Source organism: Hylobates moloch, unplaced genomic scaffold, assembly GCF_009828535.3.
Source record: "Hylobates moloch isolate HMO894 unplaced genomic scaffold, HMol_V3 SCAFFOLD_9, whole genome shotgun sequence".
Lineage (NCBI taxonomy): Eukaryota > Metazoa > Chordata > Mammalia > Primates > Hylobatidae > Hylobates > Hylobates moloch.
Window position 1 is genome coordinate 19,766,712 of NW_026652284.1, and position 25,917 is coordinate 19,792,628.

General features: G+C 51.4%; 1 protein-coding gene across 3 annotated transcripts in view; it reads right to left on the reverse strand.

Annotated features, from left to right (window-relative positions):
• Window positions 1-25,917, reverse strand: part of ECE1 (endothelin converting enzyme 1) — a 133,055-nt gene that overhangs the window by 49,169 nt on the left and 57,969 nt on the right. For 2 of the 3 annotated variants that reach the window (XM_032759205.2, XM_032759206.2), the window contains exons 2-4: window positions 23,976-24,062; window positions 14,721-14,862; window positions 7,768-7,980 (exon numbers count right to left, since the gene is read on the reverse strand). In XM_032759205.2, coding sequence (XP_032615096.1) covers window positions 7,768-7,980; window positions 14,721-14,862; window positions 23,976-24,062 — 442 coding nt within the window. Of the gene's footprint in view, window positions 1-7,767; window positions 7,981-14,720; window positions 14,863-23,975; window positions 24,063-24,276; window positions 24,397-25,917 lie in introns of those variants that run through there. The other variant, XM_032759204.2, reaches the window with a different exon arrangement.

The following is a 25,917-nucleotide window of genomic DNA, read 5'->3' on the forward strand; positions in this document are numbered from 1 at the left end:
GACATCCCTCCTGAGAAAGCCCATCCCTTCCTGATCGCTGCAGCTACGATGGCCTCTTCCCTCTCTGGCCCCATGCCCTACTTGATGTTTTTGAGCCCTTCTCTTTACAATCCTATCATGTATTTAGTCATTTATTTGTTTACTGTCTGTCTTCCCTGCTGGAATGTAACTTCCAAAAGAAAAGACTGTCTTATTCCTACATAATCCCCAGCCCCGAGCAATGCCTGGCACGCAGAAAGTGTCTGATGCATAATCGGTGAGTGAATAAAGGAATGAATGACAGAGAAAGATAGCACTCTAGCCTGCGGGAAGTGACTGGGCTTCAAAGTGAAATGAGTGGCTCATGCCTGTAATCTCAGCACTTTGGGGAGGCCGAGGTGGGCAGATCACTTGAGGTCAGGAGTTTGAGACCAGCCTGGCCAACATGGTGAAACCCTGTCTCTACTAAAAATACAAAAAGTATCCAGGTGTGGTGGCGGGTGCTTGTAGTTCCAGCTACTTGGCAGGCTGAGGCACAAGAATCGCCTGAACCCAGATGGCGGAGGTTGCAGTGAGCCGAGATCGCGCCACCGTACTCCAGCCTGGGCGACAGATCGAGACTTAGTCTCAAACAAGACAAAACAAAACAAAACAAAACAAAAAAAACAAAGTGAAATCAGGCACAGACCTTTTTCTGAGTAAGAAAAAAGTCTCCAGGACTGTGCCAACCCTCCATAGCCCCTCGTTCAGGCCCCCAACCCTGCCTCTCAAGGGGTGCTCTTGTCTCGGTATCTTTTTTCAGACTAGCCCCAGGCTGGCCCCATCCCCTTTCGGGGCTGTCACTGTGAGTTCAACAAGACCAGGGCTTGATGCTCTGGTCTCCTTTAAGACACCCCTGGCTCATGTTTACTTCCCAGATTTCATGGAGGCAAAGAAGAAGCCAACACCTAACAGTGTGGCTCCCGGCACTGTGCTGGGGACACATTTTGGAAACAGTGGCACTTCCGCGGCCCCAGTGCTATGAAGATCTTTTGGCAGCCTAGGGCCAGACAACAGAGCTCCACACTGCCTGGGTACTTCCTTCCAGGGGCCCTGAGTTCCAGAAGCTTCCTCAGTCGTACTACCCCAAAGTCCCAGAGAGGAAGACAGAGCACTATTTCATCGGCCGCTTCTTCCTCTGGGAGTTTTCATTGGAATGCCCTCTCCACATCACTACTCAGGGAGGAAATGAACGCCCAGGCAGGCAGAGCTGTGGGGTATGATAGGGGTGTCTGGGAATCCCCCACACGCTGCTGGGATAGGGGTGTCTGGGAATCCCCCACATGCTGCGGGGATAGGGGTGTCTGGGAATCATGCGGCCTCCCTTGATGCAGTGGGACCATCTGGCCAGGAGCCTGTGGGGCCCTGACTCCACACTAGGGCAGGACCAGTGTTTGTTTTAGATAAAACCAGACTCCATTCAGACAGTCACAGGCCTCAGGAGCCCCATCCTGTGCTGGGGGGAAGGGGTGCTGATAAAGGAGACGCCTTGCTCTACAGAACAAAAATAATTCCACCACCACCACCGCTCGCAGCGTCTACAGCTGTGCTGCTGTCGCAACCTCACCCTGGTCCCCTGAGGCGGATATCACCATCCCAATTCAGAGACAAGGAAAATGAGGTCCAGGTGGGTGAACAAACTGGCCTATCAAGACAGAGCTAGTGGGTAGCATGCTGGACTTCTAAGCCTTCCTGAGAAAGTGAACTGCTTCCTCTGTAGATGGGCATAGGCATGGCTGTGTGTGCATATTGTCCTGATGATTCCACAGTGGCTGTTATCACACTCCATTTACAAGTAAAAGGTTGGGTAACTCGTCCAACATCGCAAAAGTGGCCGCGGCCAGGACTGGAGCCTAAGCCTTTTCTGCTTCCCTGTCCTTTCCTGCAGGTTGGCTCAGAAAACTGGAGGTGAACCTGAAGCAGCCCAGCTGGCCCTAAGAAGTCCTGGACACTCCCTCCCATCCTCGAATCATTGAGTCAATGCTATAATTTGAATGTCTGTGTCCCCTCCAAAATTCATGTTGAAACTTAATACTTAAGGAGCAGTTTTAAGAGGTGGGGCCTTTAGGAAGTGATGAGGCCATGAGAGCTCTGCCCTATGAATGGATTAGTGTCTTATAAAAGGGCTTGAGGGGGCCAGGTCCCCCCTCTTCAGTCCCATATGCCATGTGAAGACACAGTTCATGGTGCCATCTTGGAAGCAGAGAGCAACCCTTAACGGAGACACTGAACGAGCCCGTGCCTTGATCTTGGACTTCACAGCGTCCACAACAGTGGGAAATAAGTTTCTGCTGTTTATAAATTATCCAGTGTATTAGTCTGTTTTCACACTGCTGATACAGACATACCCAAGACTGGGCAATTTACAAAAGAAAGAAGTTTAATAGACTTACAGTTCCACGTGGCTGGGGAGGCCTCACCATCATGGTGGAAGGCAAGGAGGAGCAAGTCAACGTCTTACATGGATGGCAACCGGCAAAGAGAGAGAGAGGCTGTGCAGGGGAACTCCCGTTTTAAAACTGTCAGATCTTGTGAGACTTACTCACTGTCACAAGAACAGCATGGGAAAGAGCCGCCCCCATGATTCAATGACCTCCCACTGGGTTCTTGCCACAAAATGTGGGAATTGAGGGAGCTACAATTCAGGATGAGATTTCGGTGGGGACACAGCCAAACCATATCATCCAGTCTGTGGTATTTTGTTACAATAGCACAAACAGCCTAAGAATCAATCAATCCACGTAACCATTCCCCAAACAGGAAGGCAGCACCTACTCCTGTAGACACCATACTAGAAAGAAAGCATTCATGATATAGATCCTGTCCACAGATGGCTTCCTTCCAATATGTGCAGGAAGATGAAACTCAATTAGACAGCAGGTATTGGGAAAATATGTCAAAATAAAAATACAAGCGATGTCACAGGGTGACATGATTAACTGCCACATCACCGACATGGACACATTTAATGCTTTTGGAGTATTGTGTGTCTATCTCCCAGGGAGACCGGAAGGCAGACTGCTAGTTTTTTCTTTATGGAATCTGTGTTGCTTGAATTGTCACAATGAGCATGCATTGATTTTTTGGTATGCATTCATCTTATAGTATAAAATACAATAAAGCAAACAGGACAGGGGCACACAGTGTAATTGTAGCTCAAGCCTAGAGAGGCCCTTTGGTAGCCACGGAAGACAATGGAGGCAGCAGGTTTGAGAAAAGTCTTGGAGGCTTTGGAGGGGGTGCTGTAGGCACTCTAGCTGGTGGAATAATACGAGCTACAAGCACAGTTGGAAAACCCAAGGCAGGGCCAACTCTAAGGGCTGAAGGGCCTGGCTGCTTCCTTCCTCTGATGAAGTGAGGCCACCTACTCTCATCTCCCCAAAACCTATGAGGACAGCCCACGCTGGCCACTTGGGGGAGTGGCAGAGTGACGTGCGAGGCATCTGTGTGTCCTGCAGCTGAGGTCAGCAGGCAGACTGCCAGGTCATGCCACGGTGGCACCTGGCCTAGTTCGGCCCACCTGCTACAGAACTGCCTGGACTGCCTCTGAGGAGGCTAGCATGAATTCACCTGGCAGAGAAATGCATGGCTTGCCCAAGGTCACACAAGCAGATGGTGATAGCTATCCTGCCGGACCGGCTGACACAATCCACACTGGCACTCTAAATGTCCCTTCTCCCCTCTCTGCCTGGAGGGAAGCCCTCCCCTCAGCAGGTCGGAGTGGCCTGGGCACCTCCGGCTTGTTCCCGTGCCCATCAGCTCTGGCTCCCTTCTGAGGCCTGCTGGCTGACCCCTTTGTCTTGGAGATGCTGAACCCAGCCTGGCCTTAAGCCCAAGAATGCACTGGCCCACACTCCTGCATTTTTTTGTCACCCACTCACCTGCCATCTACCTCTTGAGGAGTTTCCATGTATCAAAGTCCCAGGTATCAAGCCCACAGGTGAGGGGCCGTTTCCAGACTAGTTCCGAGGAGTGAGCCCTGAGGGAGAGGACCCCAGGATATGCCTTCTGGGGAAGCCCCTAGTCAGTATGACATGGGGGTGACCCCAGCTCCTGTGTTCACTGGACAGACTGGGGCTTGGCTGGCCTGGGCTGAGAGCTCAGTGAAGCAGCCGCTGGGGAAAGGAGGCAGGCGAACCACACTTCTCAGCTGCTTTCCCGGCCAGCAGTGCCGACCCAGGGCCTCTCCCTGCTGAATCTGACAGTGGAGTGAGTAGAGAAAGAATACAGGCTTTGAGGCCCCACAGCTCTGGGTCTAATCCCAGCCTCATCATTTCCTAGGAAATATATTTCCTTCGTATTCATGAGTCTCATCTGTAAAATGGGCAAATACAGCCTACTCCATGAGTTTGCTATGAGAATTTAATGAAATAATACAAGTGAGATACTCAGTGTGTCATAGCTGTACTCTGCACCTCCTTCCTGATAACTGGGTCCACACACCAGTGCTTCTCTAATAAATAAGCAATAATGACTCTGTTCTTTGCCCACCCAATTAACCCTTAGAGCATCCCTACTAATGAGCTGAGTTTCAGTTAGTTCCCACTTTATAGGTGATGAGCCGAGGACCTAAAAATCTGGGTGACCTCTCTGCAGTCATACAGCTTGTTTGTAAGAAGTCTGGGTTGGAACTCCCCTAATACCACCAAGGAGGGCAGCTGTGCTTTGCTGAGCACCTACTAGGTGCCAGGCTAGTATTCCAGTGTATTCCGGTGCTGAGCACTTTGAACCATCCCAGGTAAGTCAATACTCACAGTAACTGTATGTGTTAGAAGGCATCATTATCTCTATTGTACAGATAATGAAACTAAGTGGGAGAGAAGCCAGGTCACTTGTCCAAGGCCACACGGGTGATAAGCAGCTAGCACACTAGGACTGCTTGACTTCAAAACTCTGCGGTCTGGCCTCCTGGTATCACCAGACCCTGGCCTCGGGGTCAGGGTTGAATGCATGATTCTGGGTTGTTCCATGGCCCGTTCGATGCAGCTCCCCACCCATGGCTTGATCCTCAGGAACACTGGGGATGGACTCAATCTTGGCCCAGACCTAAGGTTCTCCCTATGAGAACTAGCCCCAAAACCAGTCAGATCAGAACCCACACGATGCACAAGAGCCCATTCTGGGCCTCACTGGGAAGCTAGAGGGCCTGTCTGCTGTCCTGCCCCATCCCCTCTAAATGCTAACTGCTCCCCAGAGAGGGAGCCTCTCACCATTTTGGACTGGTGGTATGTCCTTGACAAAGTCACTTAACTTCTGGGAGCCTCAGTTTCTGCATCTATAAAATGGGAACAACAATTCCGAAGTCTGGGGTTGTGAAGATTAAGGAAGCAATGGCTCTAAAGAGCCTGGTACAGTGCACAGCATGTGACGGACATCCGTGTCTCTCCTTCCTTCAGGCCCTCAGGCTCTGTGCCCCTTGCAGGTTCTTGCAGGCACTGCGGAAAGGGAGCTATGTCTGTCCCTTGTGCCTGAAGGAGGTGGCGTGGGACAGGGAAAAGGGCACACAACCAGGCATCAGGCAAGTCTCAGCTCTGCCACTCACTAGCCTATCATGAGGACCTCTCCAGATCTCGCTTTCCTCATCTACCAATGGAGTGAACAACACCTTCCCAGCTTCCACCCTGCAGGATGAAATGGGATGGTGTCTACAAAACAGCTCTGTAACCTGTCAAATGCTGTGCAAAGGTCAAGGGTGAATCATAACAGTAACATCAATACAAACAGCAGCCACCACAACATGCCAGGCCTAGGCATGGTTTATATACATTTAAATGTATTTCCCATTTAATTTTCAAAATTCAGAGGAGGCATGGTTCCCACTGTACTCATGAGAAAACAAGCCAAAGAGGTGATGTAATTGACCCAAGACCTCATAGTAAGTGGCAGAGTCCAGATTTGAACCCAGGTCCTGGTGAGTCTGAAGCAGAGGAACTGACCCACCTTGTTATACTACCTGGACTATGGGCCCTGCCAAGCCTCCAGCTGTGATGTTAGGCACTGGAGAAGGGACGTCCTTGAGTTCCAGTCTTGCAATGACAGACATATTTGCCTTTTAAGCGTCTGGTTCTAAAATGAAAAGCTGCGTCCCCTTTCAAAGGCACTTTGGTGGCATAAGGCAGGCAGAGGGACATCTCAGACTGGGGCTTTGCTGCTTCGGACATACTGAGCTTCAACTCCACCTCCATACACACCACCTTGCTCATCCTCAGGAAGTTAGGCCGAAGGCAGCTGCTGCTACTGCTGCTTCAGGAGCTGTCCGAGGCCAGGAGAAAGGGTGGGGGTGTTTTACCTAGTGGCGGCTCTGCCCTGTGGGGCTGGGGCAGGAAAGAAAGGAAAGGTCTCCTTCACGTGGTTTGCCTACTTTCCCTGTAATCTAAAAGACTCAGTTGCCTTAAATTGATAATTGTCCATTTAGAATCATTTCCTATCTCTTAAGATTTCTGTCCCTTTAAGAAGATCTGTCCCCTTTTGGGTATCTTCTATTGTACCTACCTTTGAATATCTTAAAGTTTTTTATAACAATCAGTATTTGTTGGATCTAGGTTCCATTGTTGATGGCTAAATTGATTGGCTTCTCAGAATGCAGCCTCTCCCAGCATTCAGGGTCCCAGGATGGAGCAGGGGACAGCAGGAGAGGGAGACAGCCATGGTCCCAGCTGTGGGAGGGTTAAGGTTGGCAGCTTTATGGTACAGCACAGGTGTCGTGATTTCACACTGGATGAGGAGCCCAGTGGGCAGATAGGAATTCAACAAACATTAACTAAGGATACAGCTGCAAACAAGACAACGTGGAGCTCTAATCTGAGGACAAAACCATCAACACGGGTGAACTACAGGTGCCCAAGGCCTAGTGAAGTGCAAAGAGAACTCTGACCAGACGGCTTATCGTGCAAGCCTGATCACCGTGAGGCTAAGGATGACTCCCGCCTACACTGAATAACTAATTCTCTGATAAGTTGTTGTTAGAACTTTCACTGGATCACAACCTTAGAGTCTGATCTAGTGTGTTTGGTCTCGATCCCTTTTGCTCACAACTTTCAAAACTCACAGTCAATACTAGTCAAAAGCTACGCCAAGCTTGAAGCCACAAAAGTAACGACCACAGCCACCAGTTCTTGTGTACACCCTACATGCCACACACACCATGCTAATGCTTTACACATGTGCTCTCTAGTTCTCGAAACCGACTCTGTACCTTGGGTCTTACTAGTCTCATTTTACAGATGAAGAAACTGAGGTTCAGATATATGTGACTTACTCCGGATCATACAATGAGTGAGGGCAGACATTCTAACCCAGCTTCACCTACTCCCAAGTCTATGGTCTTCCATTCTGCCAGGCTCCTCTTTTCTTACTTTTTAGACAAGAGTCTCACTCTCTTGCCCAGGTTTGAGTGCAGTGGCGCGATCTCGGCTCACTGCAACCTCTGCCTCCCAGTTTCAAGCGATTCTCCTGCCTCAGCCTCCCGAGTAGTTGGGACTACAGGTGCACGCCACCATGCCTAGCTAATTTTTGTATTTTTAGTAGAGACAGGGTTTTGCCATGTTGGCCAGGCTGGTCTTGAACTCCTGGCCTCAAGTGATCCACCCACCTTGGCCTCTCAAAGTGCTGGGATTACAGGTGTGAGCCACCACGCCCGGCCCATTCTGCCAAGCTCCTCCTTTAAGCAGGCGCGGCTGGGAAGCTGGCTGGGCCAGCTGACAGCTCCCTGCTGTGGCCCATTTATTGGTCTCCATGCTGGATGCTTACCGAGGAGGTGCTTGATGATTGCCTGGTTGTGTTCCCAGAGGTTGCTGAAAGTCCCCCAGCGTGAGTGGCCATCAGGGACTGGGTTGGCCTTGATCCAGCCCCCACAGGCGTAGTTGAAGAAGTCATGGCAGGGGTCCACTGTGGGGTCCATGGAGCTCAAGATGGAGCTGGTCACTGAGACACAAGCTTCGCTCAGGCACACAGAGGGGGATCCTGGAGGGGTTAAGGACAAGAGGCCAGTGAAGGGCAGGCAGGGAAGAAGCAGGGAGGGCAGAGAAGGGGGCTTGAGGCCCAGGGGCCACATGTCCCACCCTGGCCCTGACCACACAGGTTTGGAACTGGACGGTCACTAGACCCCTACAGAGAAATGATTTCCGCCCATTTACGATTTGCTGGCTTATAACACAAGACTTCTATTCAGCTGTCTAAAATCCTTCCTGTGGCTAAAAGGTACCCAGAACCCAGGTGTTTCTCTTAATCAACCTTTTCCTCCATAAATATTCATTGACTCTTTATTATTCCTTGATGCTCAACAAATTTATTCATTCACACATGCACTCATTTATTCAGCACGATAATGACTATCTTCCAGGTTCTTTGCTGAGTATGGAGTGCATGTGTGTGCATGTGTGTGCCAGCATGAAAGTGTGTGCCCGTGCGTGTGTGTGCGTGTGTGTGTGTGTGTGTATAGGGTACTGGGGTATTGGGCATAAAAAGGCAGAGTCCTTTAATCGAAGAGCTAACAATTCAGTTGGGGATATACACATAAATCAAAATGGAACAATAGGAGAAATGTCTGTCCTCCTTTCTACAAAAATAAACTGAACATTTACTATGTGCCAAAAGGGTGATGTAGACAGCATGGATGACAGGACATAGGAAGGAGGAAAGCCTATTAGAAATGGAAGGAGGAAATAGGAAAAATCACTCCTGCGTACAAGCAGGAGAGTGAGTGACCTCAAGGAATCCTCAAAAACCCAAAGGCTATGCCGGGTGCAGCGGCTGACGCCTGTAATCCCAGCACTTTGGGAGGCCAACTTAATCCCAGCTACTTGGGAGGCAGAGGCAGAAGAATCGTTTGAACCTGGGAGGTGGAGGTTGCAGTGAGCCAAGATCTAGCCATTGCACTCAATCCTGGGGGATAAGAGTGAGGAGACGGGTTTGTCAGAGGCAAGAGGAAAGGGCCAGAGCCCTGCCTCAAGGTTGGCAGCTGAGCTCTCCCAAAGGACCCAAAGCCTGGGTGGCCTGTGCAGAGGCCTGGCCTGAGGCAGCAACACGAAGCTGACTGTGCAGGACAGAGAATCACAGGCCCAGCCCCATCGTCCATCCACACAGGCTGTGCTGATGACCAAAGGGACTTTACTGAACATCGCTGTGCACCAGGCACTTTGCACACATTCAGGATCTCATTTAACTCATTACAAGTCATCAGATGCAGGCATCACGACCCTAGTTAAAGATGAGGAAACTGAGGGAGTGAACGGAACAAGGTCGCCCAGCTATGTGGGAGGGCAGAGAGCTGAGAGCTGGGCCCAGGCCTGTCTCGGTCCAGCCATGCCAAGGCTGTGTTTTTCTGCTTTCCTTCCCCGCCTCTTTGCCAGTCAAACCAGGGGCTGGTGCAGCCTGACTGCTGAGATCCGTTTCCCCACCACACAGGGAGGCAGTGAGACAGGGTGGACTTTGGAGGCCACTAGATCTGGGTTCAAATCCAGTTTTCTACTTTTGCCAGTGGAGCTTTGGGCAAGTGACCTCATCACTCCGTGCCTCAGTTTCTCCACCTAAAAGTTAGGAAGAAAGGTAGGACCATTTTCACAGATTTCACAGTGATGATGGCCATGGCTGGGCACGGGGGCTCAGCTTCCTCGAGTCTCAGGGTCTGAAGTTTCAGGCCAGTCTTTAGAGCGCAGCAAAGAATGCACGAGCTAGTAGGGGCAGTGTTCACCTCACTCAGGGACATAAGGCCAGTGGGCAGAGGTTCATTTGTGGAATTAGTAACATTTGATGACAAACACAAAGTCCTTCAGATGCGTGGCTGACAAAGGGCTCAGAGCAGCCGTACAACAGCAGGAAAATCAGGGTGATCTGACTTTGAGATAATCACACAATTAAAAATTATTGTTCACAGCCGAGAGGTGTGCCATAAAAAAAGTATGGAGCCACTACGCATGAAAACAGAGAAAGGAAATGGTGGGGGTGATGGTGCCATTTTAAATATCTCTAAATCAAATTGTCTTAATCACAGTTGCATGCTCCGCTCCCAAACTCGGGGAAGGCACCAGAATCTTTATGGGGCAGGGAGAGAATATCCATGTAGTTTGAAAGAGCCTGTTGAGTATTACGATATTACTCCATACTTAGAGAAGGAAAAGAATACCTATTGTTTTCACACATGAAACCACAGGAAGGAAAATTTTACAATATCTTGGCTGGTGGAGATGCCCAGGAGACAGGCTGAGAGTGAGCCTAACGCGGGAAGACGCATCAGAATCTGTGTGAATGTGTCTGTGTGTGAGAGAGAGACAAACTGATTAATTAACTGATTAAGGTTTTTGCTGTTATCACACAGGGACTTGGGTTTAAAAACAAAACAAGAAACTAGTCCCAGAAGTCAGTCTCAGAGGCTGGGCTCAGTGGCTCATGCCTGTAATCCCAGCACTCTGGGAGGCTGAGTGGGCGGATCACCTGAGGTCAGGAGTTCGAGACCAGCCTGGCCAACATGGTGAAACCCCATCTCTACTAAAAATACAAAAATTAGCCAGGCATGATGGTGGGCACCTGTAATCCCAGCTACTTGGGAGGCTGAGGCAGGAGAATCTTTTGAACCCGGGAGGTGGAGGTTGCAGTGAGCCAAGATCACACCACTGCACTCCAGCCTGGGTGACAAGAGTGAGACTCTGTCTCCAAAAAATAAATAAATAAAGCAGTCTCAGAGGTTTGAGTTCTTCACTCAGTGCCTACTTTGCTGGACACTGGGCTAGGGACCTACGAGGTGCTTAAGGAGCAATGGCTTGATTATTTAACTATTTAATGGTTTGCAGAAACTTCATGAAATATTCCTGGCCGAGGAGGTGCTTCATGCATTTTGATGACTTCATAGTTTCCAGGCCCCCTCATCTAAGGCCCCGTCTTCCTAGGGAAACCTTCCTAGACCCCCCTCCCTCTCTGGGCCCCTCAGCGGCCTGGGTGCCTGCTGTGCTACTGTGCTATGTCACGACCACCTCCTTGTCCACCTCTCCTACTAGAATGTGAACTTCAGGGCAGGCCAATATCCTATGCGTTTTTATATTTCCATTGTCTAGCACTGTATTTGGCAACTAGCAGCTGTTTAATACGTGGTTTTTTTTTTTTTTTTGAGACAGAGTTTTTGCTCTGTCGCCCAGGCTGAAGTGCAGTGGCACAAGCTAGACTCACTGCAACCTCTGCCTCCTGGGTTCAAGCAATTCTCCTGCCTCACCCTCCTGAGTAGCTAGGATTACAGGCATCCAACACCACGCCTGGCTAATTTTTGTATTTTTAGTAGACACGAGGTTTCACCATGTTGGCCAGGCTGGTCTTGAACTCTTGACCTCAGGTGATCCACCTGCCTCGGCCTCCCAAAGGGCTAGGATTATAGGCGTGAGCCAGTGCGCCCGGCCTCAATACGTGTTTTTGAATGAACAACCGAATGAATGAAAGGCCTTATTCAGCACTTGTTCACCACCTGCAGAGGCAGCAAACATTTCTTTCCTTTGGGACATGCATGATCAATTGAGAAAGCAGAAACAGATCCTAGATTTAATTTACAGACACTCATCTGGACAGCCTGGCCTCAAAACTGTGTAGAATGCTTTCTTTAAAATATGTTCTTGGATAGCAAAGAGTTGGAACCAAGCCAAATGTCCAACAACGAGAGACTGGATTAAGAAAATGTGGCACATATACACCATGGAATACTATGCAGCCATAAAAAATGATGAGTTCGTGTCCTTTGTAGGGACATGGATGAAACTGGAAAACATCATTCTCAGTAAACGATCGCAAGGACAAAAAACCAAACACCGCATGTTCTCACTCATAGGTGGGAATTGAACAATGAGAACTCATGGACACAGGAAGGAGAACATCACACTCCGGGGACTGTTGTGGGGTGGGGGGAGGGGGGAGGGACAGCATTAGGAGATATACCTAATGCCAAATGACGAGTTAATGGGTGCAGGGAATCAACATGGCACATGGATGCATGTGTAACAGACCTGCACATTGTGCACATGTACCCTAAAACCTAAAGTATAATAAAAAAAAAAAAATATGTTCTTGGAGAACGTATTGTTTGTTTCGCTGCCTCTGTTTGCAAAGCACCAGCATGTTTCTGGAAAGGAAGCATAGCAGGAAGGTAGGTAAAACTGTACTATGTGCCCAGACATTCCCAGAGGCTGGCCTTCAGAATCATCAGAAGATTTGCTTTTTTTTTTTTTTTTGAGACAGAGTCTTGCTCTGTCACCCAGGCTGGAGTGCAGTGGTGCCATCTTGGCTCACCGCAATCTCTGCCTTCCAGGTTCAACTGATTCTCCTGCCTCAACCTCTCGAGTAGCTGGTGTGCACCACCACAGCCACCTGAGTAGCTGGGACTACAGTTGTGCGCCACCATGCCTGGCTAATGTTTGTATTTTTAGTAGAGACGGGGTTTCACTGTTGCTCAGGCTGGTCTCAAACATCTTGACCTCAGGTGATCTGTCCATCTCGGCCTCCCAAAGTGCTGGGATTACAGGCGTAAGCTACTGCGCCCGGCCAGATTTGCTTTGACTGGCCTGATGTTTGCTCAGATGTGGCCAGCACCAGCACCTGCTCCTGGGTAATGAGGTTACTGTTAATATCTGGGGTGGCCACTGCTTTCTCAGGTGGCTCAGGGGTCACCTGATCCTCTGCCCAGCTCCACTCCAGGGGAAGAATGTTCCTCTCCCAGGTCCAGGCTGGAGAAAATCCTTCTGAGACCCAGAGAGGGACACAACAGAGGCAGAAGCAGGATTCCTCCCAAGGGGCCCTGCTGGGCAATAACAACAGAAATGTTTTGGGTCTGATCATCAAGAGCTGGCCCGTGGGGACTCCCTCCTGGTTTCTGGTGAAGACGTATCTTGGGAGCTCCGAGGGGCAGTGTCAGGGCAACACTGGCTGCCGGAGTCTGGCCAGCTCCCGCTGCTCTGAGCCAAGGGCTGTGCAGACGTGCTGGCCAGGGTCCACACTGACCAGCAGGTGGGTTTTGAACTAGAGCTGATTTAGGATGAGGCGACATGGCAGTGGCAGGAGAGGATGACGAGCTTGTGTCCTGTTAGTAGAGGAGGCACAAACACACACACACACACACACACACCAGGACACAATCACACAATATACATACACTCAGCAGAGAAAGGCTGTTCCCAGCTTGATCTTCCTTCTTACCCCTTTGTTCATTTAAACATTAATTTATTCATTTTACTATCTGCACACCTATGGCATAGGCACTATGCTAAGCACATCTGGTTAAGTGCCTGAAAACTAGTCATTAATTAGTCAAATATGCATTAAGCACCTGCTGAGCCAGGCACATTTGGTAAAACACCTACAAACCATTATAGTTAACTAATCTGGCAATTATTTCTTAAGTACAACCTATCTTTGTGGAATTAATGAATACCTGTGTGCCCAACCCAGGAGGGATGGACGAATGCTCAGATGAAGTCCCTGCTCTTTGCTAGGCCTTCCTCCCCACCCCAGCGCACCGTGGCCACCCTCGCAGGCCAGCAACTTCACAGAGGGAAGGCTCCACACAGCCTGGAGTGGATGTTCCCAGATCCTGTGAAAGCTCCTCATCTCTCTCACGGGGTGAGCGACCGAGTCAGTGGGTGGGACGCTAAGCAGAGCCCCCAGAGGCTGCTCAACTAGGTGAACCATCTGCCATCAGAATAGATGTTGGGGCACAGGGGACTGAGAGGTCCTGGCTTTGGCTAATTCCGCATTCTTACTTCTAACTTGGATCCACCCCTTCGCACTTCATAAGCGTTTACTGAGCATCAATCCTGTGTGAGGCAGCTGGCTAGATCCACTCAGTTGGAAACAGAGAACCAGTCTCAGACCCCTACAGGATGTCTGAGATCAGAGTGGCCCAATTGTAGCAGGATCAGACTGGCCCAATTGTATCACCATTCAAAGTGGGACAAAGGCACCGACCAAGGAACACGATGGGCAGCTGGATCCTGGAAGGGCAGCTCTCCTGGGGGTGTAATGCGCTCTGGAGCGTACTTGGATTACAAAGGGAGGTGGAGCCTGGGCTCAAGCCTGTGGGTGAATTCCAACCTCCGCATTGGATTAGCAAGTCACTCTATCTCAGTGCCTCAGTTTCCTAATATGGAAAAGGGGCCAAAAGTAACCACACCTCACAGGGCTGCCTCCAGGAGGAAATGAGATTGCATCTGAAGCGAGGGGTGTGGTATTTGGTCCGAGGAAAGAGCTCAGTAAACAGAGGGCATTATTGTTATTTTATTGGAACTAGAGATAGCAGGCAAGTCAGCCTATGTGTGTAATTACCCCACATCCTAGCAACAACAGTACCCAGAGCTAAAGTTGAAGAAGTCCTACGAGGCACCAGCTATGTGACTATGTTATCTCTAGTCCGCAGACCCATCCCCCAGTTGGGTACTGTTTTCCCATTTAAATTAGAGAAGACACAGGCTGAGTGAATAAGTGACTTCTCCAGTGTCACACAGCCAGCAAGTTGCTGGGACAGGATGTGGACTCAAGTGTGAGACCTTTATACCACCCACACTGCCCACTTCCCGGGTCTTGGTCTGTCTCAGCACCCAGACGCCCCTGGGCCTGGCTCCCTCCTTGGCCTCAGAGGCCTGCCCCTGTTTAAGCAGGGAAGCCCCCCTCACCCAAGTTGACAGAGCCGGGGGCAGCAGTGAGTCAAGCCCACCATGCAACACGGAGGCACCTACTTGTCTGGTACTGGATGCCCAGCGCTGCCAAGCAGGCCACCAGTCCTGCCGCCAGAAGTGTCACCAGCACCACCAGCCGCTTCTCCACCTGGGTCCGTGCAGCCCAGCACCTCTGGCCACTCCGGGAGCTGTGGAAGTTCACCTGCAGGGAAGGAGGCAGGAGGGGTGGGGAAGACGTGAGCCCCGGGCCCCGCTTCCCTTGGAGGAAGGGGCTCCGCAGCAGGCCCAGGCCCTGGGGAGGCATCAGCGCTGCCTCCTGTCTCAGAGGTGGTCTGGTTCCCACAGATTCAGCCCTAATCCAGGAAAGGAACAGCCACCCTGCTCAGCTGCTCAGATCTGCTCCCAAACATCAGAGAGTCAAGCAGCTCGGCCCCGACAGGCTTGTTTTTTTTGTGTCACTCGATATGAGTGGAAGGAATAAACTACAGCTTTTCCCTGTTTCTCCAGTGAGGAGTTCAAAAAAGAACAGGATGTTTGGACTTGCAGGCATCCAGTGAGTACCCAGCTGGGCTCTCTGCAGAGCCCCCACATCAGCGGGGTCAGGGACAAGGGTGACACAGCCATGGCTCACATTTCCCAGAAGCACAGACATCCTTAGCTCATTAAACCCTCATAATCCCACGCAAAAACACGCAAGCCACCTTGTTTTTTTCTTTTTACAAGTGAGGAAACTGAGGTCCAGAGAGGTGAGACCCTGGCTTCTCACCACCCAGCTGAATGGGGACAGCTGGGATTGGAACCCAAAGCTGTCGATGCCCGAGCCCACCAGTGGATCAGAGGTGGATCCTGGGACATGTTGGCAGAGATGCAAGGAGAAATAGCTCCATTCAGGTCCTGAAAGGGAGGAAAAATCCCTCCAGCCTAACAGTCTAGCTAAACAGGAAGAGAGGCACAATGAGAGGAAGTGCAGGGTGTGGCAGGGCCCTCCCTGCCCAAGGAGGGACACACCAGCCAGCAGCAATGGGGGCCGACGGCCCAGGCCTCTCACACCCAAGGCAGCTTGGGGTTCTCCTCTGTTCCAAGAGATGCTTCCTGCAAAACCCACGGCCACAGGACAGGAAGGGTCTCCTGAAGGTGGGGTGACATGTGTTCAGTGACACTGTGTCATGTGCTAACAGCTGAGCACCAACTCAGGGCCATGCTGGAAATACACAGCCCAGCAGGGAGGCAGATAAAGAAACAGACTGGGGTGGGCAGGGGTTCAATCAGGGAGGGCTTCCTGGAAGGGGTGATGTCTGGCCTGGGTCAGTCAGAATAAGTAGGAGCTGGCCAGATAAGAGGGAATGGGAGAGGAGAGGAGGGCCTAGATCCTCAGGGGCACAGAAAGCCAGGTTAAGAGCCTGGACTTCCTCTTGAGGACTGGAGTGACATGATTAGATTTATCCTTTGGGAAGGGCAGGGTGGAGGGAGCAAAGCTTTCCAGGAAGAGGGGGAGCTGTCAGGGAAGATGAGGAGACTCAGACTCTGACCTGCCACGGCCCCACCAACAGCCTGAGGGGTGCCCCTGGTGCCGGGTCAGAGCCCTGAGGGAGTCCCACCCTGGCACTCGGGGAAATGAAGTGGGTCACTTGAGGGAAGGGTACTGAGAAGCCACGTGGACATGGTTAGGTATTTACTGGGCAGGAAATGACTGGGAATTGCTGCACCAGAGATGGAGGAACACAAGCACTTTCTGTGGAAAAAAAAAAATTGGGTTCCAAAACTGAGAAAAGGGGCTGGGCGCGGGGGCTCATGCCTGTAGTCCCAACAGTTTGGGAGGCCGAGGTGGGAGGATCACCTGAGGTCAGGAGTTCAAGACCAGCCTGGCCAACATAGAGAAACCACATCTCTACTAAAAAACAGAAAAATTAGCCGGGAGTGGTGATGGGCGCCTGTAATCCCAGCTACTCGGGAGGCTGAGGCAGGAGAATCGCTTGAACCCGGGAGGCAGTGGTTGCAGTGAGCTGAGATTGCGCCACTGCACTCCAGCCTGGGCGACAGAGTGAGCCTCCATCTCGGAAAAAAAACAAAACAAAACTGAGCAAAGGATCTTGGGGCTTAGAGACACTTCCGTGGAGGTCCAGGAGGCTCAGACACTGAAGCAGCTGGGTCAGGCAGTGGGAGGGATGCCACCCGCTCAAATCCCTCAAGAATCTCTTCTGAAAAAGTGAGCAATGAAAGTTTCAGACCATGCTACCTTCATGAATTAAAACTTCAGGCTGTGAGGGCCTGGTGCAGAGAGAGACAGCCTGGTATGATGCTAACATGTACACTGTACTCAAATGTTTATAAAGTGCTTTTTCAGAGTAATCGGTTATCTCACACACTTTACCTTGGTCTCTGGTACTCAGAGGGTTCCCAAGGACTTGAAGCAGGCACTGCCTTGCCTAGGGACACTGACGTATGTGTCCTGCTGCCCCTGAACTTGTTTCATCCTTCCTCCTTTAGGCCTCTCATGCCCCCATTATCATGGCTCGGCTCACAGGGCACAAGGAGGCCGTGAGACAGTGTTTTGTTTTGTTTTTTTGAGACGGAGTCTCCCTCTGTTACCCAGGCTGGAGTGCAATGGCACGATCTCGGCTTACTGCAACCTCTGCCTCCCGGGTTCAAGCGCTTCTCCTGCCTCAGCCTCCTGAGTAGCTGAGATTACAGGCACGTGCTACCACGCCCGGCTAATTTTTGTATTTTTAGTAAAGACAGGGTTTCGCCATGTTGGCCAGGCTGGTCTCAAACTCTTGACCTCAGGTGATCTGCCCACCTCAGCTTCCCAAAGTGCTGGGATTACGGGCGTGAGCCACTGCACCCAGCCTATCTTCACAACATTCCTAAGAGTAGGTATTAGTGTTAGCTCCAGAAGAAACACAGGAAGTCGGGGCATGAAGGCAAAGAGAGAGGAGAGAGAACAGTGAGGCAACCCATGTCTCCAGGACTGGCAGCTGCAGACCTACCACAGGAAGTGGAGCTGACCCTCACTGTTTGATGCAAAGTGCTGAATCTAAACAGATGGTGTTCACTGCAAAATTAAATTAAAATTAAGCCAGAATTGAATAAAAATTCATAGTTCCAGGCAAGAATGGCAAATGGAGTTTGAAAATGGGCTTTTTAACCTTTGTCTTGCTCTTTGCTTGTCTTGTACTATCGGCTACGGGCCTCATGGTTTCTGGATAAGCCTTGTCTCTGAAGGCAGAACGAATCCAGATGCCTCTCCCTGGGGCAGGAGAAGTCACCTAAAGGTACTGGGCCAGGATCAGGAGGCCTCTCCAGGGCAGGTTGGCCAATTCCTGGGTGCAATGGAAAGGGCTGGGCCATGAGTCAGGGCACCGATCTGCTTCCAATGGCCGCTGGCCTTGGCTGAGTCTCTTCTCTTTGCATCCTTGTCGCACCTGCCCAGCCTCCTTCATGGGACTGTGGAGGGGATCCACGAGATGAGGTGACAGCATGGGGAAATGCGACTGGTTTCTTAGTTTTCTTTTGGAAATGAGGTCCTGTCAAGTATGGGAGACTGGCCTGAGCAGCTTGGAGGGTAGGAGGATCGGTGGCAGGCAGCCCGGTCCATCTCAGGAGAGGGGACTGTGAAATGGCCATCCGCTAAGAGGCAGCGCTGATGCCTGGAAGATGCAGAAATCACTGCAGATGCTCAGCTCGCTGGTGGGCTTAATTTCCTAGTTGTTGTCGTGGGAGGCAGAAAGAGAATGAGAGGGAGGGGGTGCCCTCAAAAGAGAGAGGTGGAGAACGAGACAAAGAAATGAGAGAGCCAGAGAAACAGAAAGAGCGAGAGAGCTAGAGTAAGGGAAAAAGAGCAGCGCTGTCCAGCTAGGAGTTCCCACGGTTTCCGCAGCCAAGGGAACAAAGCCCTAATCCGGGACACATATTTGGTTACAGAATTGAGTGCTTGGCTCACCTAGGCTTACAGCAAGAACAAGTTCTGCAGGTGAGGACGGGGCCCGCTGCCTGGGGCCCAGGAGACAAGCCAGGAGCAGAAAGGGTGGGGAGCCAGGCGAAGCCAGGTTTTCAGAGGCAGGTCGGAAGGGATGGCAGAACCCAGCAACCTGGGCTGCAAGAAGCAGCAATGGGAGTGGTCTGGCCAAGGGTCTGGCAGGGATCCCATCCCTCTGCAGCCCAGAAGCCCGGCCACCCGGGAGCGCTGGCAGGGGCACCAGGCTCCCTGGAGTAAGCCTTTGAGAGCAAGTCGACTGTGACAGCCCAGCCTGCGAGGAACCCTGCCTCCGGAAGTTCCCCAAAGTCAGTTTGGGGAAGTTTCTTCCAGTAAAGTTTCCATGAGGTGGCCTTCTGGCTGAGGCACTGGGGTCTGTCCAGAGCAAAACTCTCAAGTCCTTGTGTCCTCTTGTCTCCGCCTGAGCCCTGTCTGCCACCCCACGCAGATGCCTGACTTTAAATGACTGGTAACAGCTTAAAATATGATCCGTTGTAGGGGAGGGCACTCCTCACATCTTAGCAAGAATCAAAGGCTAATATTTACAAGTACTTTCCAGCTTTCCTCGCTTCCCAGAAGGAACACCCAGCTCTCCACAGCAAGGGAGAAAGATGGTAACCCTGAGAAGTCAAATACCCCACTGTGTGTTGCTGGGCAGTCTCTGGGTCTCAGTCTCCCATCTGTAAAATGAGGAGGCTGGATGAGGTCCCAGGTGTGACTTCTCAGACTCTCGAACCTCAAGGCTATAATAGGCAAACAGAGTTGATAACAACTCCAGGTAAACAGACATGTCTTTTTAAAGTATTGAGTGGGCTTGTCCCTGAAATCACCCTGGAAAGACAGCCTTAGCCAGGCATGATGGCTCATATCTATAATCCCAGCACTTTGGGAAGCCAAGGTGAGAGGATCGCTTGAGCCCAGGAATTCAAGGCTGCAGTAAGCCATGATCATGCCACTGCACTCCAGCCTGGGCAACAGAGCGAGACCCTGCCTCAAAAAAAAAAAAAAAAGGGCTGGGCACAGTGGCTCATGCCTGTAATCCAGCACTTTGGGAGGCCGAGGCGGGTGGATCACCTGAGGTGGGGAGTTTGAGGCCAGGCTGGCCAACAGGGTAGAACTCCGTCTCTACTAAAAATACAAAAATTAGTCACGCGTGGTGGCACATGCCTGTAATCCCAGCTACTGGGGAGGCCGAGGTGGGAGAATTGCTTGAACCCAGGAGGTGGAGGTTGCAGTGAGCCGAGATTGTGCCATTGCACTCCAGCCTGGGCAATAAGCAAGACTCTGTCTCCAAAAAAAAAGAGAGAAGAGAAGAGAAGAGCGCCCTGTGCAAGGTGGGAAAAAAATGAGAAAACTGTAAGAATTTAATATCTCACCTTTCTTTTTTTCTTAACAACAACAAAAAAAGATTTTTAGAAGTAATTGAATGAATTTCAAAGGTTTTGGTAGACACGGCCATCTGCTCCTCAGTTCAGGCTGCAGGTGTAACTTCAGCTATTTCCCTTCCTGCCACTGAAAATGGTGTATGTTCAGGTGTGGGAAGATCAGGCAACTGGCTTTGGCAGAGCAGAAGCTTCAGAGCAAAAGCTAGCATATTTAGACGTATATTATTATATCATGTCACTCATAGTAAGTTTCTGTAATAATCCTCATAATAACCTAATAACCAAATCCATTTTCTAAGCATTATCCAAAATGCTTTCCCTCATACTGTCCCATTTGAGCCTTTACAGCTCTGAGAGGTGGGCTAATAATATTAACCCCATTTTACAAAGAAAGCTGTGGAAGCGAGTTGCTTTCAGGTCTCGCAGCCCAGGAGAGACAGAGCTGGGGCTCCAAGTTAGAGCCAGCTTCCTTTGAATTCTGTCCTTGGTTCAGAGTGACTCACTTTAGCAGACTGCAAGTAATCTGTGCCTAAAATATGGGATAAAGAAAAAGAAAAGGTTAGGCACGGCGGCTGTAATCCCAGCCCTTTGGGAGGCTGAGGCAGGAGGATCACCTGAGGCCAGGAGTTCGAGACCAGCCTGGGCAACATGGCAAAACCCCATCTCTAATAAATATACAAAAAATTAGCCAGGCATGGTGGCACGTGCCTGTAGTTCCAGCTATTTGGGAGGCTGAGGTGAGAGAATCACAGGTCAAGGCTGCAGTAAGCCCAGATTGCTCCACTGCACTCTAGCCTGGGCAACAGAGTGAGACCTTGTCTCAAAAAAAATAAAAAAAGAAAGACAAAGAAAAACCCTTTCAGGTGAGGTACAGGTAGAATTTTGCTCTGGTTAAATTCAACACTGGCCAGCAGGTCCAATAATAATAAATAAATAAATGTGGCAAGTAATAAAGTAACAAATGTGGCAAGTTTGGCTGAAAAATGGAAGTTTTCATATATTAGTTATTGGTGTTGATCACTTGGTACTTCCTAAAACTAATGGACTTCAAAATCTTGAAAAATCAAGTAGCTTATTTTTTAGCTGTCCATCAAGAGAAAGGATTTGGGGTGAAGGGTCTATTTTAAAAAGTCTAAAATTGAGGGCGCAGGCTGGACATGGTGGCTCATGCCTGTAATCCCAGCACTTTGGGAGGCTGAGGCAGGAGGATCACTTGAGGGCAGGAGTTCGAGACCAGCCTGGCCAACATGGCAAAACCTCGTCTCTACTGAAAATACCAATATTAGCCGAGCGTGGTGACGTGCGCCTGTAATCCCAGCTACTCTGGAGGCTGAGGCAGGAGAATCGCCTGAACCTGGGAGGTGGAGGTTGCAGTGAGCTGAGATTGCGCCACTGCACTCCAGCCTCTACAACAGACAGAGACTCTGTCTCAAAATAAATAAATAAATATAAATAAATAAAGTTGAGGGAGAAGTTGTGTTGCTAGCAACCGGCCCAAAGGAAATAATCTGAAAAGCTAAAAAATGGGTCACCCATAGAGTGACAGCAATTGAGCCTGTGTCCAACTACACTGGATTGAATAAATATATTTTTATATGTTGGTACCATGAGGTGTTATGATTTTTAATGGCAGCATGTTTCAGAAGTTTCTGACAATGTAGATGATGCTGAATGAAAAATGCGGGATATAACATTGTGTATTTAGAGTGAGCTCAATTATGTTTAAAAATATATACATACAAGTGTGAAAAACCAGAAACCGTTATCTCCAAGTGGCAGGATTACTGCTCCGTTTTTAATTCCTTTTTATATTTGACTATCTTTTTTTCTCCCCCAAGTGAGCATATAAAGCTTTTACACTGGGGGAAAAAAAACCAATGATTGAAAACATTAAATTAATAGAATACTCTGCCTCATAAATGGAGATGAATGGGTTCTTGACTCAGAAAAGCAAGCACTGGCTAATTCATGTTCACTGTGGGGAAGTTGTGGCAGCACCACACAAGCCAAGCTGGGTACCCACAAAAATGCCCCAAATCCTTGCATAACCTCTTTGCCTTTTCCTGCAAGGAAAGTGGAAAATGTATCCATTTGGGGACAGGACACTAACTCCAACCATAGATGACAACGATGCGACCCCAGGAATGTCTCTAACCTCTCTTTGTACCTCACCTTTATCATCAATAACGTGGCCACGCCAGCCCTTACTTCATGGGTCAGAAAACAATAATCCTAGCAGGCCCCGTATAATATGCATGACATCCACTTTCTCTAACACCCATTTCACAGTGAGGCCATCGCCACTGAAAGAGATTAAGCCACTAGCCCAAGGTCATGAGTGGAGTAAGAATTCAAACCCGGGTCGCTGGCTTCAGAGACGGGGCTCCTCCTGCTTGGCCGGGGGCCCTCCCCAGAGAAATGTGCTATTTCATCTGAAAAAGGCTATACCCCAAACAGGCTGCTGTGAGGATGACAGCAACACAGCATTATTACTTTGCTGTGAATTCTGAAATGCTTTTGTGTTGATATATTTAGACCCTTCTGTGGAAGATGAGACTGAAAAACATTGCTGATTAGATTCTGTTTTGAGTTGAGAAGGGAAAAGCACCTGCCCCAGAAATCTAATTTCCTGCTGGCTTCAGCCTCTTAAGAAGAGTCCACTGGGAAGCGGTTTGAGACAGACGGGGTTTGACGTGTCGCTCTCAGATTTTTAGCTCTGTGACCGAAGGCCAGTGGTTGCCCCTCACAGAGCCTCAGTTTCCACATCTGCAAGTGGGGACAGTAATCCCTACAGCTCTCAGGAGTGTTCCTGAAGGTTAAGCAGGGGTACCACACATCCCAGTGGGTAGAGCCCTTGGGACCATGAGTTTGGGTACCCTGGGCCTATGTGACTCCTGGAGGAGGAACTCCATCAGTGGTGTCTCCCTGCGCTGGGAGGATTATTCCTGCTTCTAAGAGGCGTGTCTGTAAGCGTCCACTCATCCTAAGCTCGCCTTTGGGAAGAGTTGTGTGGGAGTTCACCAAGTGGCCCCAAGATTCTCCCGAATACTTCCCTTGGTCTACCTGGCAGAAGTCCTCTGGGAACTGGGGTACCCCAGCTCCTCTTTCTACACTGGCTTCTCAAGAGCCAGACCACTGGGTCTCCTAGGGTGTCCGCATCGTTTCCAGCACCTTCCCACGCACCTGGCTGGCTCCAAACCCCTCCGACGCTGAGGTCTTGGCCACAACTGTCCCAGTGCAGCCCCCCAGGGAGGGGAGGGCAGAAAGCAGCCTTGCTCAATGTCCTGTCACAAGGCAGGGACGGGGGTGGGGCCCTCCCCAGGATTGGGCAGATGAGATGCCCACAGGCGGAGACCCTGGGGAGGGGAGGGATTGGACTTCCTGAGTAGGCTGGAAAAGGGGCAGGGAGAGGGGGCAGAGGACAGGTTCCTGACCCCAGGAAACTCAGGTATTGGGAGGGCAAGAGGAAGAGGAGGGGGGGTACTGCCTCCTGGATAAGGTGACCAACTTTCCCAGTTTGCCCCGGACTAGGGGAGTGGGTTCCAGGGATGCAAGGCTTTCCACGCTACAACAGAAACAGCTGTAGATTCTGCTGGTAATGGGCCTGGGCAAGTCCCGGGACATTCACAAACTGTGCCTTCTATGGAAAGGGAACTGTACCAGTTCGGGTCTCGGGGGTGCTTCCAACTCTGCCACCTGGGCTGAGGCCCCAGAAGCAGGCGGCCAGGAGGCTCTGGGGATGGCGGGGGCAGGTGAGGGGAGACTGGTGGGCTCCGGAAGGCTTCTCCGCGCAGAGCTCCAGCTGCGGGGAGGCGCGGCCCCTCCCGGATGGCGGGACGTGGGAGGGGAAGGGAGGGGAAGAGGCGGGGTAGGTAGGGGCGGGGCGGCGCGGCAGCAACAGCGCGCATGCCCGGGCCCGGGGCGCCTGGACGTCGGGAGGGAGCGGAGGGCGCCTACCTGCAGGCCGTTGGGGTACGCGTCGCCCTCTGACAGCGAGTCCACCAGGTCCTCCTCATCCAGCGTGGCCCGCTTGTAGGTCGACATCTGCAAGGCCAAATGCAGCACGGACTCCCTCAGCGCCTCCATGGCTCTCGCGCCCGAATGGGGAAGCGGCCCCGACCCTGGCGCCGCCACCGCCGCGCCCCGCCCCGGCCTGGACACCCGAGACCGAGACCGGCCCACGGAGCGGCCCGTGCGGGAAGGGGTCCCGCCCGCCTCCCGCCCCCCGCCCCCGCCCTCCTGGCCGCGCCCGCCTCACCCCCAGCGCCGACAGCAGGGCGGACACCAGGGGCGCCGGCCACACGCCCCGCATGCTGCGCCCCAGACGCCTGGCCCCGCTGCCCGCCTGGTCCCCCTGCCCGGGTGGCCGGGATGGGATGGGATGGGATGGGCCGGGCCAGGCGTTGCACCACCTTCGCGGGCGGGGCCTGATCGTTTCGCCGGCGCCCGGTTCCCAACCTCCGGCCTCCCGGGGAGACCCCAAGACCCAAGAGGCCCGGGGGAGATGGGGACCCCTCCCTTCCCCGGAGGTCGGGAGAGGGGGCCCCCAAACTGAAGCCCCTAGCAGGCAGGAAAGGCCCTCACAGTGACCCCTCCTTCGAGAAAATCTTAAGTCCCCCTTCAACAACGGGGTCCCCAGTGGCAGATAACAAAAGTATCAGGAAGGTGCCCTCGATTTGGCCCAGAGCAATCAAGACAGGTTCCCCCCAGCATCAGCCTTTAGGTCTGTCTAGGGGGTTAATACTAGAAAGACCAGACAAAAAAGGTGGGGTAAAAAGGTAGGTGTCCCCTTTCAGTTCCCCTTTCTAAGAAGCTCAGAGGCCTTTAAGCCAGAGTTCGTGAATGAGTTTCAGAAAATTTCAGAGAACTCCCTGACACGGGATGAAAGGAGCTGTGTGTGTGCATTTGGATGGCTGCGGGGTGGTCCTGTGGTCACCCCCGTGCTCAAAGGTGTCGCCCTCCCTGCAACACAAGAGAACCATTGTTCCAGGGGGAGTCAGAAGCCAGGAAAGGGACCCTTCTTTTCCATCTTCCCCCTCAAGACTCGGGCCTCAGCCAGATGCCCCCCTCCCCAGCCCCTGAGCCCTCTCCTATAACCCTAGGCAGGGAAAGGGGGCTCTCTCGGATATGAGGTGTTCAGTTAGGGACTCAGCCCCAGCACTGTCCCAACCAAGAACCCCACAGAGATCTAACCCAGCAGATTTCCAAAGGACTGTCCGCTTCTAGCAAGGTGGGAATCCCTGCATTTTGCGTACTTTTCAGCTTTGCAAAGTGCATTTCTGCTCATTCCAGATTTGATTCTCACAGTCACACATATGTGTGAATAAACAGGTTTAGAGGGGTGAGGGGCCTGATGTCACAGGGACAGTGAGGGCAGTGGCTCCTGATGGTCTCCTGGCTTCCACTCCTGCCCTCTGACAGCCCCCTCAGCAGCCAGGATGAGCCTTTAAAATGAAATCTGGCTGAGGCCAGGCGCCATGGCTCGCTCACGCCTGTAATCCCAACACTTTGGGAGGCCAAGTTGGGTGGATCACTTGAGGTCAGGAGTTCAAGACCAGCCTGGCCAACATGATGAAACCCCATCTCTCCTAAAAACACAAAAAATCAGCTGGGCCTGGTGGCATGCGTCTGTAATTCCAGCTACTCAGGAGGCTGAGGCAGGAGAATCGCTTGAACCCAGGAGGTGGAGGTTGCAGTGAGCTGAGATTGTGCCACTGTACTCTAGCCTGGGTGACAGAGTGAGACTCCATCTCAAACAAACAAACCACAGAAATCTGGCTGGGTGCAGTGGTTCACACCTGTAATCCCAGCACTTTGGGAGGCTGAGGCAGGAGGATCACTTGAGTCTAATTCTAGGCCAGCCTGGGCAACACGGACCCCATCTGTACAAAAAGAAGAA